The 18,143-nt window shown below is 40.6% G+C and overlaps 3 protein-coding genes and 1 non-coding gene across 4 annotated transcripts; 3 read left to right on the top strand and 1 right to left on the bottom strand.

Annotated features, from left to right (window-relative positions):
- Positions 1 to 424: 424 nt before the first annotated feature.
- LOC121198835 (galectin-2-like) lies at positions 425 to 2,330 on the bottom strand. Its single transcript, XM_041063170.1, has 5 exons — positions 2,283 to 2,330; positions 1,398 to 1,501; positions 1,176 to 1,255; positions 783 to 954; positions 425 to 571 (listed from the first exon to the last, which is right to left on the bottom strand). Exons 2-5 carry the CDS (start codon positions 1,404 to 1,406, stop codon positions 425 to 427), a joined length of 408 nt encoding a protein of 135 aa, XP_040919104.1. The 5' UTR covers positions 1,407 to 1,501; positions 2,283 to 2,330.
- Positions 2,331 to 3,010: 680 nt separating this feature from the next.
- On the top strand, positions 3,011 to 9,024 carry pick1 (protein interacting with prkca 1). Its single transcript, XM_041063531.1, has 13 exons — positions 3,011 to 3,139; positions 3,587 to 3,660; positions 3,891 to 4,002; positions 4,107 to 4,235; positions 5,017 to 5,083; positions 5,244 to 5,333; positions 5,424 to 5,477; positions 5,643 to 5,705; positions 5,891 to 6,024; positions 6,285 to 6,377; positions 6,497 to 6,547; positions 6,804 to 6,948; positions 7,113 to 9,024. Exons 2-13 carry the CDS (start codon positions 3,620 to 3,622, stop codon positions 7,376 to 7,378), a joined length of 1,245 nt encoding a protein of 414 aa, XP_040919465.1. The 5' UTR covers positions 3,011 to 3,139; positions 3,587 to 3,619; the 3' UTR covers positions 7,379 to 9,024.
- A 184-nt stretch (positions 9,025 to 9,208) lies between these two features.
- trnar-ccu lies at positions 9,209 to 9,281 on the top strand. The gene has a single exon. It is a non-coding gene; the product is annotated as a tRNA-Arg (tRNA).
- A 176-nt stretch (positions 9,282 to 9,457) lies between these two features.
- On the top strand, positions 9,458 to 16,064 carry plbd1a (phospholipase B domain containing 1a). Its single transcript, XM_041063513.1, has 11 exons — positions 9,458 to 9,658; positions 10,341 to 10,563; positions 11,595 to 11,678; positions 12,115 to 12,256; positions 12,647 to 12,787; positions 13,458 to 13,602; positions 13,889 to 14,089; positions 14,218 to 14,358; positions 14,444 to 14,629; positions 14,966 to 15,072; positions 15,192 to 16,064. The coding sequence occupies exons 1-11, from the start codon at positions 9,589 to 9,591 to the stop codon at positions 15,366 to 15,368; spliced, it is 1,617 nt and encodes a 538-aa protein (XP_040919447.1). The 5' UTR covers positions 9,458 to 9,588; the 3' UTR covers positions 15,369 to 16,064.
- The last annotated feature ends 2,079 nt before the right edge of the window (positions 16,065 to 18,143 follow it).

Here is an 18,143-nt window from a genome sequence, read left to right as displayed (position 1 = left end):
ATATATATATATATATATATATATATATATATATATATATATATATATATATATATATATATATATTTTTTTTTTTTTTTTTTTTTTTTTTTTTTTTTTTTTAAGCCTATATATGTGTGTGTGTGTGTGTGTGTGTATAATTAGAGAGAGCAAAACACTTTATACAACTGTTTCCACAGGTGAGGTGGTGTGGCATAACCAGATGATACACACTGGATCTGAAATTTACTCTTGTTAAAACTTTCCCTTCACAGACAACAAAACAAAAATCATTTCGTTTTAATCATTTTATATTCTTGTGCACAACAGGGCATTATCCATTTAAGATACATTTCCCATGTGCTACTTCCCTTAATGATTAATGCTTCTTACAATAACTGGTCAAGTCTCAAGTCTCATGCATGTGTTAAAGCAGCTGCATTTCTTAGCAGATCTTGAAGGAAGTCAGTTTGAAGTCTCCTCTGACTCTGATGTAGCTGATGACGTCCATGCCAACACGGTTAGGAAACTGGACCTCCTGTCCATCAGGAAGCTCCACCTCAAACACGTCTCCAGTCAGCTTCAGTACAATCTAAGGCAGAAAAGATGGTTTGAGAGTAGAACTTCTTTTATTTTTAGTAAAAGATGAAAATCTCAAAATGTCTCCAAACAAAATTCAAACTATTCACGTGGCCAGGGGTAGGTCAGTAAATATATTGTTTGTGATTTGACCCTTTAAGCCTTTCAAAAAGATCCTTGCCAAATCTTTTCACAGCATTTTTCATCAAGCCACATTCCCTCACCTTGACGTCCGCACCCCTCTGCAAGGGGTTGTGTATCTCCCGTTTCTCATCGCCCCAGAGACCAGCAGTCTTTGAGTTGCACACAAGCACAGCTCCGTCAGTGTCATCATGGAAACGAGGGTTAAAGTGCAGCGCCAGGTCGTCTGCATCACTGCCGAGGTCGATCTGGAATCTGTGTTTATGCGAGAAATGCAGAGCTTAGAACACCACACAGACACATAAGATCACACATGTAATCAACAGACTATTTATCACAGTAGAAGTCCACATTTTTTTATTTACTTCAGCCATCAGCCTTACTACAGCCATCAACCAGAATGAATCTGCATCATATTATTTTTTTCAGTGACAAGGCTAATATAAAATAATATATAATCATTTTGGTTAGCTTACCTCTCTGCGTCATGCAGAATCACTCCCTTTACTTTCAGCTGATCTCCAACTCGCAGATCCACATTCTTCAGTTCAAGTTGCTGAGGAACACAGTTGTGTAGTTAAGGATTTCAGACAATTTAATTAGAAAATTAAATATTATTGTTAGTCACAATGACAGCAGGTTTGAGAACTGTGACGTAAGTAGCAGGGACATAAAAGCAGCAACAAATTTAAACTCACCATGCTCATTTCTGGTGCTGGAAGATGTTGGGAGACGGTCTTGGTACACAGGGACACTCTTGTGTCCTGGGAGCCAAACAGTAAAGGGTGGAACTATAAAGACACTGCATTTATAACACAAAGCACAAAAGATTCAGTGACAGGACTTTTATCAGTTACAACGTGGCCCAGTCGTCATCATCACAGTCAAGTAACCTATGGAATGCAGAGGCACTGCTCTGTTTAATCAATGCTGTATGTAAGTAAGTTTATAAGATTAGCTGCCTCTTTGATCACAGTGGCAAACTAGATTTAGATTGAGAGCCACTGTGTACCCTGAAGATGGTCATCAAGAGACTGTTTACACTGAAGAAAAAAACACACACGAATATGCTGTACCTGTGGTATTCAAGACGTCTATTCTTTGATATTCATATAATTTTAATGAAGTAAAGCAATTGTGAATTTACCTTTAATTTTGCAGTAAATCAATAATTGTTCAGCTATTTCATGAATGACTACAAATTAAATTACACAGCCAGCTGTCTGGAGACTGATAGACTGTCCTGTACCAGTTGGAGGTTGTTACCTGTGAGGAAAGAATGTGTTCAGTGCAGTTCACTAAACAAAGTCAGGGACTTTACTAATGGACTAAATTAGTTGCAGTTCTACACTGTGGCCACTGGATGGCGGTAAATATCACTAAATTCTAATGACTGCCTTGATGCAAGATGGAGATATCTGTTAAATATGCTGTATTTAGAATCTGAAGTTTGTGTTGGTCTGAATGGGATGTAAATAACTTTAGCATAGTTAACACGTTTACCGAAAACACCGGCTGTCTCCATCCAATATGACTCTCGTCAAGCTCGTCGAGAATTGTATCTTTAAAGAAATAAAACTAACCAGTAGTAGGTGAACAGACCAAGGCTTGATGAACTGCTGTTCCCACAATAGTTTCCCGTTCGCACTGACTCTATGTGAGGATGACGGTTGACCACAAGAGAAGTGTTTGATAGCTTCCATTTGGTCACTTTATTGTGAAGGTAATCACCGGATGCAGTAGTGTGACGTATTCCCTGCATGGACTATGGTGTTCATTGTGAGTGATTACCGCCCTCTAGTGCTCTAAGTGTGAAACTGTTACACGTTAAAAAGCAATCAAGCGTCTGTGGTGATGGTCACATCGTGGAGTGGAGATGGAGCATGAGAGTCAGATGGAGTTAACTCGTGGAGCTCGCTGAAAGTCTTGCCAGTCATAATGTAGAGTGCATTTTATTATAAACATTACCGTTCAATGGCCATTTTGTTACTTCCTTCTGATTGCTTATAATTTGAAAGTATTTAACGGAAGTTATGGTCTACACTTACGGTGATTTGACGAATTTAATCCGTTGCTGTTCCTCCCTGTGGCCGCTAGAGGTCTTTTTTTTAATGTATCCATAGAAAGAGCTTTTTGTTGGTTGTTATCAAACTGTACATCAACACAGACATTAAATATGAATGCATTTATTATTCTCACGGAATAACGTAAGATTAGTATTTCTAACTGTGACATCTTGAAAACAGTAAAACTAATTTTAGACTTTCTTCCGCAACTTCCGCTACATTTGGCGGAAGTGACAAAATAAAGTAAACAGAAGAGCTGTCAGTGGAGCAGTGGATCCAGAAATTCAGATGGTCACGATTAAAGGGAAGATATTTTTTTTTTATGCATACTTAAAGGACGTTTGTATGAGAAACTGGTGCGAATTCTAATAAAGGTAAATCCTGATCGGCGTGTTACTGTTCATGAACATGTGAAATCTGCTGTTTGAGTAGCTAGCAGCTAATTAGCCAGCGTTAGCGAGCAAATTTCTTTCTGTTGGCTTCCATCGCTACACAATGACACTTTAAAGTATTTGTTGTCGCCACAGAGGCCGATGCGTTTAGTTTAAGCGCTACAGTTATTTGGACTCGTTTCCCTGGCTAACATCAAGTACTTAGCAAGCGCTGCTCTTTACCAGCTGTTTGCACATCTGGTGTAGCATCGAGCTTTTCCTTAGGCAGTGGGCTCTGGCTGTGAGTCAGTGTCGGTGTCCTGAGGAAGCTCTGCAGGTGAAAAGACCTGCTTTATTTTGAGTACTTTTCCATTTGATGCATGTTTCCGTCTGCATCAAGTCAATCTTCAAGCACAGTCGGTTATGGACTTTGTTATATTCAACTCGCAGGTTTTACAGGGACAGCAGTGACACTGCCCTGCGATGTTCACAGACATGGACTATGAATTGGAGGAGGACAAACTGTGAGTCACAATTATGTTTGCCTTTTTTATGCCTCTTCAAGTCATACATGGGACCACATACAGTGACAAATCCATCATGCTGAGATGTCTCTACATTTTTAACACAGTTGCTAATAGTGTGTATTTAACTCCCAGTATGAAATTTGCACCCATTGCTTACTACTATATGTTCAAAAATAGCATCAACTAAATGCTGCTAGTCTTAGTGTATCATCTTTTCTCTTCAAAAGGGGTATACCAACAGTACCTGGTACTGTATCTCTGAAGAAAGATGCTAATAACCTTATTGGCATCAGCATTGGCGGTGGGGCACAGTACTGTCCTTGCCTCTACATTGTCCAGGTAAACACAGAACAATGGATTCTAAGTATGTTTTTATTCTGTAATGTGTGAAGTTTTAAAATGTTTGATTATTGTTGTACCTTTTCTTTTCTGTTGCCTCACAGGTCTTTGATAACACCCCAGCAGCTCAGGATGGGACGCTGGCAGCAGGTGATGAAATCACAGGTGTAAACGGGAAACCAGTAAAGGGAAAGACTAAAGTGGAAGTGGCCAAGATGATTCAAGCTGTCCAGGTACACAAGCTCTGGGGATGGAATCACAGTCCATATTTATTAACCATCCTAAGCAACAGCAGACGGCTCATTATTTACTCCTTCTACAGTTTTGTGCATACATTCTAGTCTTTGACTCCATACAGTCCTCTCAGTCAGTGATTAAAGTAGTTGATGACCCCAGTCACCTGTCAGATATAATGATTAAGAAGAGAAAAAGAGAAAGAAATGTCCACATGTGGACATGAAGAGAAACGTGTCAAATGAATAAAGCACTACTCACATTTTTGTGTCCCGCTGTGGATTTACCAGCGAAGAGGCAGGAACAGTTTACAGATTATGGGTGCAAACCCACGACCGGACTGTGAAGAAGAGGGACCTGACTGGCTTGCCACGCTATGCTAAAGGGGTCAGGACAATAGCCCGTATTATTTGGCATAACGTCACCAATGTAGAGTGGCTGTGTTTTTTTTGGCATCCATTGTTCACACCCAGAAAAATTCCATGACTTCCTGCAGGGTGGATTAAAGAGAGGGTTCAGTGTGGGAATTAAAGGATTAGATTGTGTTGCTGTTGCCCATTCAGTCCAAATACTGCATGTGAATTTCACCCTTGGTGCAATGAAGCTGGAAAAGTTTGCACTTTATTAATTTTATCTCATATAATGGGATAAAACATCATTTTTAAAAATTGTTAATTAATTTTAAAAAATGCAATGAATGGAAGATATCTGTTTTTTTCAAGGGATATTTTCCTTTAAATATATCCTGTTTATTTCCTGTTGTTGATAACTGTGTATCAGGGAGAAGCAACAATCCACTACAACAAACTGCAGGCAGACCCAAAACAGGGGAAGTCTCTGGATATAGGTATGTCCCCCACTAGACACATACACATACTCACTTTTAGACTCGACCCATTGTTTATATTATTTTCTGTGGATTATTTATTGTAATGTTTCATCACAGTAAGTCTTATTCAGTGCTGTGTGTGTGTGTGTGTATTAAACGCACATGTTGTGTGTTTTAGTGCTGAAAAAAGTCAAACATCGGCTGGTAGAGAATATGAGCTCAGGCACAGCAGATGCTCTTGGACTCAGTAGAGCTATTCTCTGCAATGGTGAGATTATTATTATGATCACAAGTTTATTAGTTTATTCATAGGGATCAGTGTGAAGCTCTACTCATGTAAATTCATTTTACTTCACAGATGGACTGGTCAAAAGACTGGAGGAGCTGGAGAAAACAGCAGAGCTCTACAAAGGTAAAGAATAATCAAATTACAACACTCACGCCTTTCCATGAATAAGCACAGAAATGAGGTAACTTTTAGTCTGACATGCTAATCTCATTCTCTTCAGTGTCCTGAAGGCTCACCTGTTCCTGTTTGTTCAGATCTGTGTTTCATTATTCCTCTGTTTGCCTGCAGGGCTGATGGAGCACACAAAGAGACTGCTCAGAGCTTTTTTTGAGCTCTCCCAGACTCACAGAGGTGAGTTACCCTGATCAGAATCAGAAATTAGAAAACAAAATACCACCGAATTGTTTGGTGCACCTCTTCTTTCTTTTATTTTAATAATGAGACAAAGAAAACACACACCATCTTAATAGAGCTCAATTTATCTCAGCTTTAGTGACTAATATATCTGATTGCTATTTGATAATGTGCCCTTTCAGCATTTGGCGATGTTTTCTCTGTCATCGGGGTTCGAGAGCCCCAGGCTGCAGCCAGCGAGGCATTTGTAAAGTTTGCTGATGCTCACCGCAACATTGAGAAGTATGGCATTCAGCTACTAAAGACCATCAAACCTGTAAGTACAGATTAATATTTGGGTATGTAGTGTTTAGTGCAGTGAAAGCACTCAGACCTCTCAAAGAGGAAAAGGCTTTTTTGTTTTGTAATTGCAGAGGACTAGAAAGACTTGTAAGGTGAGGATACCTTTCACCTCTGGTTTTACATTTAATGCGGTATCATCTTCTGTGCTTTGCATTTTTTGGTTCATGAGTGGAAGTATAAAGCAAATGACAAGTTTCATATCAAACCTCTAACGAGTCGGATCTCATTGTGCAGATGCTGCATGACTTGAACACATACCTTCACAAGGCCATACCAGACACAAAGCTCACCATCCGCAAGTACCTGGATGTGAAGTTTGAGTATCTGGTAAAGCCACAGCTCTCACACAGCACAGTGCCATCACTCGAAAATCTGTTAAACCAGTAAGTCGTGTGACTTACTGGTGTCAGTTGACAATGACAGCATGATTTCCTTGTGTCTTTTAGTCATACTGCCTGAAGGTGAAGGAAATGGATGATGAAGAATACAGCAGCATTGTGAGTAGCCATTTTGAATTCTAGTTTGGGGAAAACAGGATTTGCAGGCTGCCAGACTTGGCTTCAAGCCTCTAAACACTGCTTGTATCTGGTGACACATAGTCACTGTTAACGTATTGAAACATATTCATGTTCAGATGAGTCCAGACATCAGTTGCACAAATCAAACTGGCTTTGTGTGCCATCAGTTTTTTTTATTAACTCAGATCATACAAATGAATGGATAATGAATGAATAATTAGCCTTCTTCCCACAGGCCATGGGAGAACCGCTGTATCGTGTCAGCACTGGTAACTACGAGTACCGTCTGGTGCTACGGTGTCGGCAGGAGGCTCGGGCCCGCTTCGCCAAAATGAGGAAGGATGTTTTGGAGAAGATAGAGCTGCTGGATCAGAAACATGGTCCGTCATTGTTGTGTTTTGTTTTTTTTTTTCCCCAGCTATTTGTGATTGATCAAGGGCACAACATTATATATATACGTCAGTGTACACCATAATCAGCCTGGATGCATTCAGTATAATTAAATTTAGATACTACTCTTTTACTCTCTCCGCTTCATCTACAGTCCAGGACATCGTGTTCCAGCTGCAGCGCTTTGTCTCAGGCATGTCACATTACTATGACGAGTGCTACGCCGTTCTGAAGGAGGCCGATGTCTTTCCCATCGAAGTGGACCTCTCCCGCACCATGATCAACTACAGCAGCCAGTCGCTCTCCTACACCGAAGATGAGGAAGAGGAGGAGCAGGACAGAGGAGGCAAAGTGGAAGGAGGAGGCAGCGCAGGCCGAACAGCAGAGAATGGCGCTGAGAAACTAATTGATGATGAATGAGTGTGTGTGTGTTTGCACGCGCGTGTCTGTGGTGTTCTTGTGGAGATGAAGCCCACCCCTCTGATATAACTGCACACACTAATGTCACCACACTCACAGAGCAGCGACCGTTGGAGTGCAGTGTAGCTGTAAAGGGGAATAGTTCTGAACATTGCTGCTATAGTGCTGTATGCTGGTCCTTTGGCGTTTTCTTTGCTTTGCGGTTATTTTAGCATATCACTGTACCATAACAACTTTCTCCTAACTCTCAGCTTTCTCCTTAGAAAACAAGTTGTTGCTTTTGAATATGACTGAGTCTGTGAGAGACACAAAGAACAGAAGGCAACTTTATTTTAATTCAGATGCTTTGTTTACGGGGTGTTCATGCCCCAGAGCAGGATCTATATGCATATGAGTGGTGCCTTCTTAGCTCGTCTGGGTCTGGGTTGTGTTTTACAGTGCATACTGTTGATTGTAAAAGTTATATCTTGACATTTACATTTTTATTTCAGTTCTTTGCTACCATCTTATTGCAATTTAGCTACCTAAAATATTATTTTATGGTAGATACTAAGTGTCACTACAGAGAGATTTTCTCATCACCATAAAAAACAACTGGGAAATGAAACTGGTGGATAAATATATACCAAACGTGAAGATGTTGTTGACAATAGTGACTGATGCAGACATAATTCTGTTCCTACATTGTTTGTTGCATGAAGCTGTTACACTCCTCTGTCCTGTTTTTTTCCTTCTTCTTCTTCTTAGCACACTTTAGTTGTTTAAAAAGGGAGAGCTGTGAAAAGCTTCAACACCAAAGCCTTTTTCATTCGATCTGTTTTATCTGCTCATACCACATACATTCAGGTTATGATGTGTTATTTTCTTAACACTCAACTACACTGCTCACTTCCCCTCAACAGCATGCTGCTTTTTTTTTTTTTTTTTGCGGCTGTGCCCTGACACACGCAGCCTCACAGAGCTTTACCATGCTGTGGGAATGGACTGAAGAATGCAGACACTACATGTAAATAAGTATCTACAAGAGAAAGGGTATAAAAACTCCAGTGTTGTAATTTTTCTTGTCATTCCAACTTTATTTATTGTTCTTGTCAAAATATATTTGAAAGTTTTAAAAAGAAAGATTGATTCTATATTGTAGTGACTCTAATAATTCAGTTATGTTTTCTGTCATTCATTTTTGTCTTCTGAGGATAAAGATGATTTTTCTCATGGGAACACTTGTTTGAGGCTATCACTTGGGGGCAGCATCACATCAGATCACACTGTTCAGTAATCAGCAACTGAGTGCACATAAGTTCCTGTATTGAAATGAAAAAAAAAAACCATTTTGTTTGTGTGTTGTTTTGTTTTTCTGAATAACTGGAATGTAATTCATCAAAGGGACCTACTGTATTTTATCTTTTGTTGCACATGTTGGCTCAAAAACTACTTATTTCAGTGATTGTTTTGTACCACAAATTAATAATGTTGATAACAATTTTACTCTTTTGACCTATTTTAGCCGGATACCGTTGTTGTCCTTGTTTCAACTGTGTTAACATTTTGTTTGTTTCTTTTAACTGCATTATTTTATTGGTGGATGTAAGGTGAGGTGTCCATGAAAAATGTAAAATGATTGACCAAATAAAGTAAATAAAATCTAACAGAAGTTGGTGCCAATGTAATTAATTAACAAACAAACAAACAAACAAACAAACAAACAAACAAACAAACAAACAAACAAACAAACAAACAAACAAACAAACAAACATAAATGCAGTTTTACAGTTTCCTGGCGTTAGCTGTTTCTGTATAAGATGGTATTTATCAACGCTGGTAAGGCGCAGAGCCCCAGTGGCCTAATGGATAAGGCACTGGCCTCCTAAGCCAGGGATTGTGGGTTCGAGTCCCATCTGGGGTGATAGCTTTTGCTCCTCTTAGTGATACCGAAAGGCAACATGTTTGGCTGAAATGCTTTTAAGTTATTGCTGCCTACGCTGAAATAAACACGACTCTGCTCGCTCTTAAACGCCACATGTACGTTGCGGTGTTCCCTTCTGCTCAGGCCCGCAGCCAATCAGGAAACGCGCCGCTCCGCTGAAACTCCTGCAGCCCCGGACTTTCCCTTCGCCGCAAAACAACTGATTTCCTCTTTGCCTGAGCCACTTTTGGCTGATCCTCGTCTCTGGTCTGCAGTTGTTTTAGCTTTTAGCTGCTTCCACGCAGACATGCTTTTGGTAAAGAGGCTTTGTGTCCTTTTTTTATTCGATGCGGTCGCGACCTTCGCCTCTGCAGACAGTAAGTAGGCCAAGTTTGTGTGGAATCACGTGTGGTTGTATAAGGATCTATTGACTTTATATATATATGTATATATTTTTGCAAGAATTAACAATGTTTGGCTTAAAGCATGCGCGCTGCTTTATATCAGTGATATCTGCTCTCTCTGTCAGCTGCTGTGATTTGAGGTGCGTTGGAGATCTCATCTTGAGCTGAATGTGGTGATTTTACAGCGTAATCCCCACGAAGGCTCCTGTCACAGAAATGATTGTTTTAACTTTCGTTTTCGTTTGTACGCATAAATCCTCTGTAACACAAACCTGTGCAGAATCTTTTACCTAAATAAAAGAAAAAAAAGAAAGAAATCCATACATTCAAGTTTTCAAGTTTGGGAAGGAGAATTTAAGGAAATGAGATACACCTCTTCTTGTCTTGTGACCCTCAAGTAGTAGGTGTCATTTGTCACCGCAGCTAATAAAAAATGCAGGCTATGATAGAGAAGCATAAATTGTATTGTCACTCTATTAGTATGCCAGTAGAAGCTTAACAATGAAATGTCAGCAGTTGCTGATTTTTAAATTTTGATTTTTTATTTTTTTATTTTTTTTGTCTTTTACACATCAGTCTGCATAACTGCTGTATTGCAGAACTTGCATGGCCATCTAGTTTCATATATGTCCTTGTAATGGTGATTTCCTCTCAGAGATGACAGCCGCCACAGTGTACTGGGACGCCCAACATAAGCTGGTCCTGCTAAAGGAGGGGGTTCTGGAGACAGAGGGGGATGCATACGGGTACCTGAACAGTACCCTGAACAGTACAGGCTGGAGTGTCCTAGAGATCCGTGCCGGCTATGGAAAGACCCCTAAGACGGATGATGTCATCTTCTTCCTGGCCGGCTACCTCGAAGGTTTCCTCACAGCCCAGTAAGTATGACAAATGCATTATTCCTGTAGGATCCCTGTCATTTCACAATAAGGTCTGTTTTGGCCCATTCATGCCACTCAAACGTTTGATCATCAAAACAAACCAAATATCAGTGATCAAACTGGTGATTGGTTTGTCAGCATGTTGAACAGTGGCCACTGCAATCAGAAGCTGATAAGCTGTTGTTGACTAAACTGTGGTGAGACACCAGAGAGAGATAAGAAACTTTGGTCTTTGGTACCTTCAGTAACAACTAAGAAAAGATTGACAGCACCCATGAGTGTCACGACTTGACTTGGACCCAAATGCACAAACCCACAGACGAAATCAAAAATAATAGTTTTTAGTCTAACAAAGTTTCAAACAAGGATCACCCATAAAGAGGAAAAAGGCGCAAAAACAAAAATACAAAATGCAAACACAAAATCACTCTTAGCGAGGAGAAAGACAGAACAAGGAGCTAAAACCAAACAAGAAACAAAGTAACAAATAAATACACAGCCTGACTGTGGATACGATGACGAGAGGCAAGACGAGAAACAAAAGACAAGGCAAAAGACGTGAGGTAACAGCAAGAGACAAAAACAAACTGACAAGAGCACAGCCAAATGACAGACTTAAATACACAAGGCAAAGGGCAACAGGTGAAACCAATTAGGGCGGGACAGACAATCACAAAGGTGGGAAACAAGACAAAGACAGGAAGTGAAGCAAGACAAGATACACAAGGGCAATGATTTCAAAATAAAACAGGAACTATGAACAAAACTTAACAAACTAAACAAGACTCTGAAAATGTCCACGAAAGAGCTCTAAACATAACAAAAAGGGTTCAGAAAAAAAAGCCCCCTTAGGGGCTAGTCATGACACTCAGCCTCCAACCTGGTACAGCACATAAATACAAAATCATCCGGTGAAGAGAAAACAATTGACTAACCAAACATTATTAGTTTCTTTGTTTCAAGATTCTAAATGTCGTATTTTTGTTATTCTGAATACATGTATTTAATATTCTTATGCACCCCCCTAGGCAGATGATGGACCACTACACCAACATGTATCCACAGCTGATCCGCGAACCAAAGATCCTCGGCCCGGTTAAGAGTTTCATGGCGTGAGTCAGTTCTCTTTTTGTTTTACACACGAGCTGCACCTCCACACTCAACCAGAGCACACAGCCTGAGTCACACATCACTATCATCTTTCATATCCTCTTCTCAGAGAGGTTCAGCTTAGCTCATGCTGCTCGCAGCCCAGGGTGTGATGTCGCTCTTTGTAATGGCATTCAGCTGCTCTTTACCAGACCACAGCGTGGTTTAGTTTGTCATGATAATGATCACACTGTAAAGGTCAGTAGAAAGAGGAGAACGTAGACAGCATTATTTATTTGAAAATCAGAATTTCTGATTAAATTTAGATTTTTTTTAATACTATATAATATCTGTTACACCACAAGCTAACAGCACCTTTGTTTATGAGGTGTTATACAGTAAATCATTATGATGAATAATAGAAGCAGTAATCAGCAGGTGTCACTCTTATGCTTGTAGGAAGCAGGATTCATGGGTCAGAGAGATGGTGAAACTGAACAAGAGCTCTGATCCTCTGTGGAAACATGCAGGCTTCATCGTGGCCCAGATGGATGGACTACAAGCAGGAGTAGCAGAATGGGCCAAGAAACAAGGGAAAAAGGTATAAAGGCCGTAGAATGTGAATATTATTTAAACAGAGCATTTACATCTTAGCTTATACAGAAAAGTAAGAGCAAAAATTCTCCTTTATGTGCAAAAAAAACCAGTGCATAAACCAAAATAAAATAATAGACATACTGTCAGTAAAATTTAAATGGTAGTTTTGCTTCAAGCGTCACTTTAGGGTTAATAAGACGAAGAGGAACATGAAAGGTCTCCAAATAGCTCATGATTTCAGTGATTTTGAATATTTTTCTTTCTCAGTTCATGAGTTTATCAGTTGTTTTGCGCTGGACTTATTTTTGGATTTGTGGCTGTCACTGTGAAGGCAACAGCACTATTCGTTTTCATTTTCTGACTTACAGCTGTTTATCTCGTGTTCTTCCCACAGCCGCTGTCCCTGTTCGACATCCAGTTCCTGAATGCAGTGGGAGACCTGCTGGATCTGATCCCAGCCTTGGTCCCCAGCTCCAACCCTCCACTCAGAGACTTCAAACTTCCAGGGATGGGACATTGTTCTGCACTCATCAAGGTCAGAGGTCAAAACATGTTCTACTCAGGCTGTAATGCCTGTTATGTACTTCACATAAGAAATGCAGCCAATGGACAATGTTGTGTAAGCTCCTGTCTAAAATAAGCCATGCAGCTCTAACATCAGCTGTAATCACATGTATTCTGATAGCTCAGCTAAATAAAAACAGTGAAGTGTTAACAGATGTAGTGGTGCATTGATTATATACAATACTTATTTCCATTTCCTTATTTTTTTTCACGTTACTTGGATTACAGTTAATTGTGTAGCTGCTCCAACATATTAACTCATTAATTCAAGTCAATAATAGCTTCTTTTTTCCCTTAAGTGGCTTCAGAATGACAGAAAACATATTTGTTACACGGGTGAGCACTGCCACATTAACATTTTGTCGTTTTTTCTTAGATATCACTGCAGCAATATGACCCTTGACAGTGAAATCCAAGATGTCTTTTTTTTTGTGGCTCTGCCATTACATGAAATGGCTTTCCTATCATTTTTCTCACATATTCAGCCTGAAATGTTGGGTATCTCTTGGTGGGAATCACCAAAGAGTGACTGAGGAGTTCATAGATGTGCAATAGGAGGCTTTTTCACCTCTCTGACCTTAAATCGGGGTGAGAGCTCAAGTATTCTGTTCTGCTTTTCTGTTTTCCGCTCTCTTCCTCAGATGCTGCCTGGCTTTGAGAACCTCCTGTTTGCCCACTCCAGCTGGTACACGTACGCTGCCACGATGCGGATCTACAAACACTGGGATTTCCACATCAGTGAGCCCCACACCGCCACTGGGAAACTGTCCTTCAGCAGCTACCCTGGTATGTAGGCCCCAGGAACTCTGCTGAACAGGAACTCTTCAAAGAGAACAAGGATAGCGGTGAAATCAGAGGGAACTTGTCGAAGTTCTTGCCGGTTTCAGACTTTTCATTACATTTAATGGCAACAGGAAAAACCTGTTATTATAAAATCTATTATTATTATTGGCTTACTGCTACTTCCTTTCTGGTGTCACACAGTCATGTTTCATAGTTGTATTCTGCTTCTTTGTTTTATACCTATGAGTTTGAAGGCCTGTTCTCAGATCTTCTTATCTTTCTCCCTCAGGTTTCCTGGTGTCTCTGGATGACTTCTATCTCTTGGGCAGTGGTCTGATGATGACCCAAACCACCAACAATGTTTTCAACTCCTCTCTTTTTCACGTACTCACCCCCAAAAGCTTACTGGCATGGCAGAGGGTCAGGCTGGCTCACAGTCTGGCACATACCGGAGAGGGGTGGGCCAAAATCTTCTCTCAGTATAACTCTGGTCAGTGGAGAACATAGATTATGTATTTGTATAGCACTAAGCTTCCACGTCAGTGCTAAACATGCATTTAAAATGTAAATCAAGGCACTAATGACAGTTAATGCATCACCCACACACAACTCTCATAGGTACCTACAACAACCAGTACATGGTGCTGGACAGGAGCAAAGTAAAGTTAAGCCAAAGTCTTGATGACGGGGCTCTGACTGTGGTGGAGCAGATCCCGGGCCTGGTGGAGTACTCCGACCAGACACAGGCTCTGCGCAGAGGTAACAACAGATCTTTGTTCTGTTTCCTACAGTATTTGTTTCTTGTGGAGAGCTCATCTTTCTTTACTGCCTCTGCTTACCACAGGATACTGGCCGTCTTACAACATTCCTTTCCATCGGAAGATCTACATGCTGAGCGGTTATGGAGAAATGTTGAAGGAGTACGGAGAGGACTTCTCTTATGATCTCTGTCCCAGAGCAAAGATCTTCCGGCGTGACCAGGCCAACGTCAAGGACCTGGACTCCTTGAAGCACATCATGAGGTTCAATGGTGCGTGGTTTATGTGACATTCACACATTCACCTGGCTCTCTGTATCAGCCGGAGCCTGCATGTCTTATGTTTCTATAAGCTTGGGTTTTCCCTTTAGTTCCTCCTACAGTGAAAGTAGCACCAATCACAATGCTGCATTTAGTCTCACACTGATGGCTCAGTTTAAAAGACAGTAATATCTTGCCGTACCTAACCCTGATAGCAGCAGGTCAATCATGAATCTTTGCTGTTCAGGATACTAAACAGAAGATCTCAAATAAAGTTGGTCCCACATTTTAAATAAAGATCTACTTCTTAGCCCCAGAAGTGTGTCACTGTCATTTTCCCATTTTCAGACTACAAGAAGGATCCATACTCCAAAGATGACCCCTGCAAGTCCATCTGCTGCCGTAACGACTTGAGGTCAGAGAGGCCTTCACCAGGAGGTTGCTATGACACAAAGGTAAAGTCCTGTCACTGCAGTCATCTTACATTAATAAGAGGTCACGTAGGTTTTGTAGCATCGAATGCTCTGTAACTCAGCTCAGATTTTCTCACATTTGTGTGCTGTTCTCGGTCCAGGTGACAGATTTCCAAATGGCTGGGGACTTCCGTGCGGAGGCGGTGAACGGGCCAACCACACAGGACGGACTCCCGCCGTTCTTCTGGGATAAATTCAGCAGCATCAGCCACCAAGGTTTGCCACGGTACTACAACTTCACCTTCATCGAGATGCAGCCTCTTCTCTTCAAGCCGTGAGGTGTGTGTTTGTGTGTGTGTGGGGGGGGGAGGGGTGAGACAGAGAGAGAGATGCTTTCGGGTCAAACATTTACAGACAAATGAATGTCCAGGGTAGAAGGTACAATCTGTTTCTTTTGCAATTTATATATCTGTTTACACAGTGATCATTTTACTTTAACTGGTGCTTGGAGATCAGAATTGCGTCCCACCAATATGTGCTTTTTTTTTAAAATTCAGTGCTTCCCTGCAAACTGCCAATCAGATTTTAAATCTGTGTTTTTACGCACATTCTACTCAGGGTATAATGATTTACATTGGAATGCAGTAGAAATCAGAAGTGTTTTTTATACCTGCAGCCAATCGTGCCTTAAACTGACAGTTAACTTGGTAATTTTATAAAATGCAAAACCAATGCATTAAATCTCAGTGGCTATGCTGTCTTTAATCCTTTTGTTTGAAGCTTGAATGTGTCCATATAGGACAACACTATCACTTTAATGGTAAACGAAACAATCAGTGCAATGTTATACTCAGGGCAGGTGATCTTCTCTGCTGATGTGATTTGGGAGCATTTATTTTTGTATTGTGCACAATGAAATCGTCTTAGGTTTGTATTTTTCTATAAGCCTGTGCTTCTTTGTGTAATACTGCACATTTTCTATCTTGCTGTCATCTCATGTATTGGTTGTATATTAAAATATTACCATTGTACAAGTTCTGTTCCGTCTTGAATTGAATGCTTTGCATTCAGTCAATAATTCCAGTTATTTCCCTCTTTAAATATTTCATAGCTTGCTTCACTGTGGAACTTTTGGAACAGTTCACAACCATCAATTCCAAAAAGCTCTGGAGAAGTCATTATCAGAAAATGCTAGATACAATGGGAAAGTATTCAAACCCCCTTAAAATTTTGTGTTATATTGCAGCCATTTGCTAAAATCATTTAAGTTAATTTTTTCCCTCAATGTACACACAGCACCCCATATTGACAGAGAAAATTTTGCAGATTTATTAAAAAAGAAAAACTGAAATATCACATGGCCATAAGTATTCAGACTCTTTGCTCAGTATTTAGTAGAAGCAGCCTTTTGAGCTAATACAGCCATGAGTGATGCAACAAGTTGTTCACACCTGGATTTGGGGATCCTCTGCCATTCGTCCCTGCAGATCCTCTCCAGTTCTGTCAGGTTGGATGGTGAACGTTGGTGGACAGCCACTTTCAGGTCTCTCCAGAGATGCTCAATTGGGTTTAAGTCAGGGCTCTGGCTAGAACTTTCTCTCATCTCCCGACTTTGGAGCTCAGCCACAGTGATGTTTGGGTTCTTCTTTACCTCTCTCACCAAGGCTCTTCTCCCCCGATTGCTCAGTTTGGCTGGACAGCCAGAAGGGTTCTGGTCGTCCCAAACGTCTTCCATTTAAGGATTATGGAGGACACTGTGCTCTTAGGAACCTTAAGTGCAGCAGAAAATTTTTTGTAACCTTGGCCAGATCTGTGCCTTGCCACAATTCTGTCTCTGAGCTCTTCAGGCAGTTCCTTTGACTTCATGATTCTCATTTGCTCTGACATGCACTGTGAGCTGTAAGGTCTATACAGACAGGTGTGTGGCCTTCCTAATCAAGTCCAATCAGTAGAATCAAACACAGCTGGACTCCAATGAAGGTGTAGAACCATCTCAAGGATGATCAGAGGAAATGGACAGCACCTGAGTTAAATATATGAGGGTCACAGCAAAGGGTCTGAATACTTATGGCCATGTGATATTTCAGTTTTTCTTTTTTAATAAATCTGCAAAAATTTCAGCAATTTCGTGTTTCTCTGTCAATATGGGGTGCTGTGTGTACATTAATGAGGAAAAAAATGAGCTTAAATGATTTTAGCAAATGGCTGCAATATAACAGAGTGAAAAATTTAAGGGGGTCTGAATACTTTCCGTACCCACTGTAGCAAAGCTGCCTCATTGCATGAGTTAGTATGACAAATAATAAAGTGTTATTTCTGAACACGCCACAAATTTATGATTTAGAAGCCTGTGATCTTATTCATGAATTAGAGATAACTGGGAACTAAATCTGATCAGCAGTCATCATGGTAATCTATTAAACAACCAATGAACCATTGTAGTGGCTTCAATATTATTTCTGTCTAAATTTATGCAGTCAGCCTCCCTTACCCCGACTGACCATGCTGATGAACAGTTCAACAGCCACAATTTTACAAATTACAGTAGTGATCCCTGCCTCAGTCCAGTGTATTTTGTCCATTGTGCATTCACTTCCCCCAGGCCCCTGCATTTCTTTGGAACTCTCCAGTCCTTGCCATGCTCCACCTAGCCACTAGGTGCCCCCAGACTTCCCCACAAGTCCCACCCACTTCACCTGTTCCCCATTCCCCAGTCAAAGCCTCCATGATTAAACCAGCTATTTCCATCTGCCAGATTGTTCTGTTGTCAGTGTTGCAGTGGGATCACATTTTGGTAATATGGTATGTAAGTATTTTCATTTTGCACCATATTCAGTGTTAAATAGTTTCTGTCTGTTGCAACAGCTGGAGCACATTATTTGGATGTTTCTTCATGTCTGGGCTCACCCTGAGTGAACCCTGTTCCACATCTGTTTTGATGAATTATCTATGCTTGTTTTTATTTTTGCTCACTAAAATTACAGAACTGCCCACCCTGTTGTTTCCAGCGGCATTTCAGTGAAGGATTTAATCCTAAGGAGATTGAAAGTCAGGACCTTTTTTGTTTATCAAACAGATAACACAGCGTCTGCCCCCAGAGACACGTAGTGATT

Source organism: Toxotes jaculatrix, chromosome 18, assembly GCF_017976425.1.
Source record: "Toxotes jaculatrix isolate fToxJac2 chromosome 18, fToxJac2.pri, whole genome shotgun sequence".
Taxonomy (NCBI): Eukaryota; Metazoa; Chordata; class Actinopteri; family Toxotidae; genus Toxotes; species Toxotes jaculatrix.
Note: the sequence above shows the minus strand (reverse complement) of the source record. Positions and strands in the feature narration are given on the sequence as shown.

Coding starts and splice junctions, on each gene's coding strand:
- plbd1a (XM_041063513.1), top strand. CDS start 9,589: ATGCTTTTGGTAAAGAGGCTTTGTGTCCTTTTTTTATTCGATGCGGTC. Junction 12,257..12,646: donor CCAAGAAACAAGGGAAAAAG/GTATAAAGGCCG, acceptor TTCTTCCCACAG/CCGCTGTCCCTGTTCGACAT. Junction 14,359..14,443: donor GACACAGGCTCTGCGCAGAG/GTAACAACAGAT, acceptor TGCTTACCACAG/GATACTGGCCGTCTTACAAC.
- pick1 (XM_041063531.1), top strand. CDS start 3,620: ATGTTCACAGACATGGACTATGAATTGGAGGAGGACAAACT. Junction 5,478..5,642: donor AACAGCAGAGCTCTACAAAG/GTAAAGAATAAT, acceptor GTTTGCCTGCAG/GGCTGATGGAGCACACAAAG. Junction 5,706..5,890: donor GCTCTCCCAGACTCACAGAG/GTGAGTTACCCT, acceptor GTGCCCTTTCAG/CATTTGGCGATGTTTTCTCT.
- LOC121198835 (XM_041063170.1), bottom strand. Junction 955..1,175: donor ATTCTGCATGACGCAGAGAG/GTAAGCTAACCA, acceptor GCATAAACACAG/ATTCCAGATCGACCTCGGCA. Junction 572..782: donor AGAGGGGTGCGGACGTCAAG/GTGAGGGAATGT, acceptor TTTCTGCCTTAG/ATTGTACTGAAGCTGACTGG.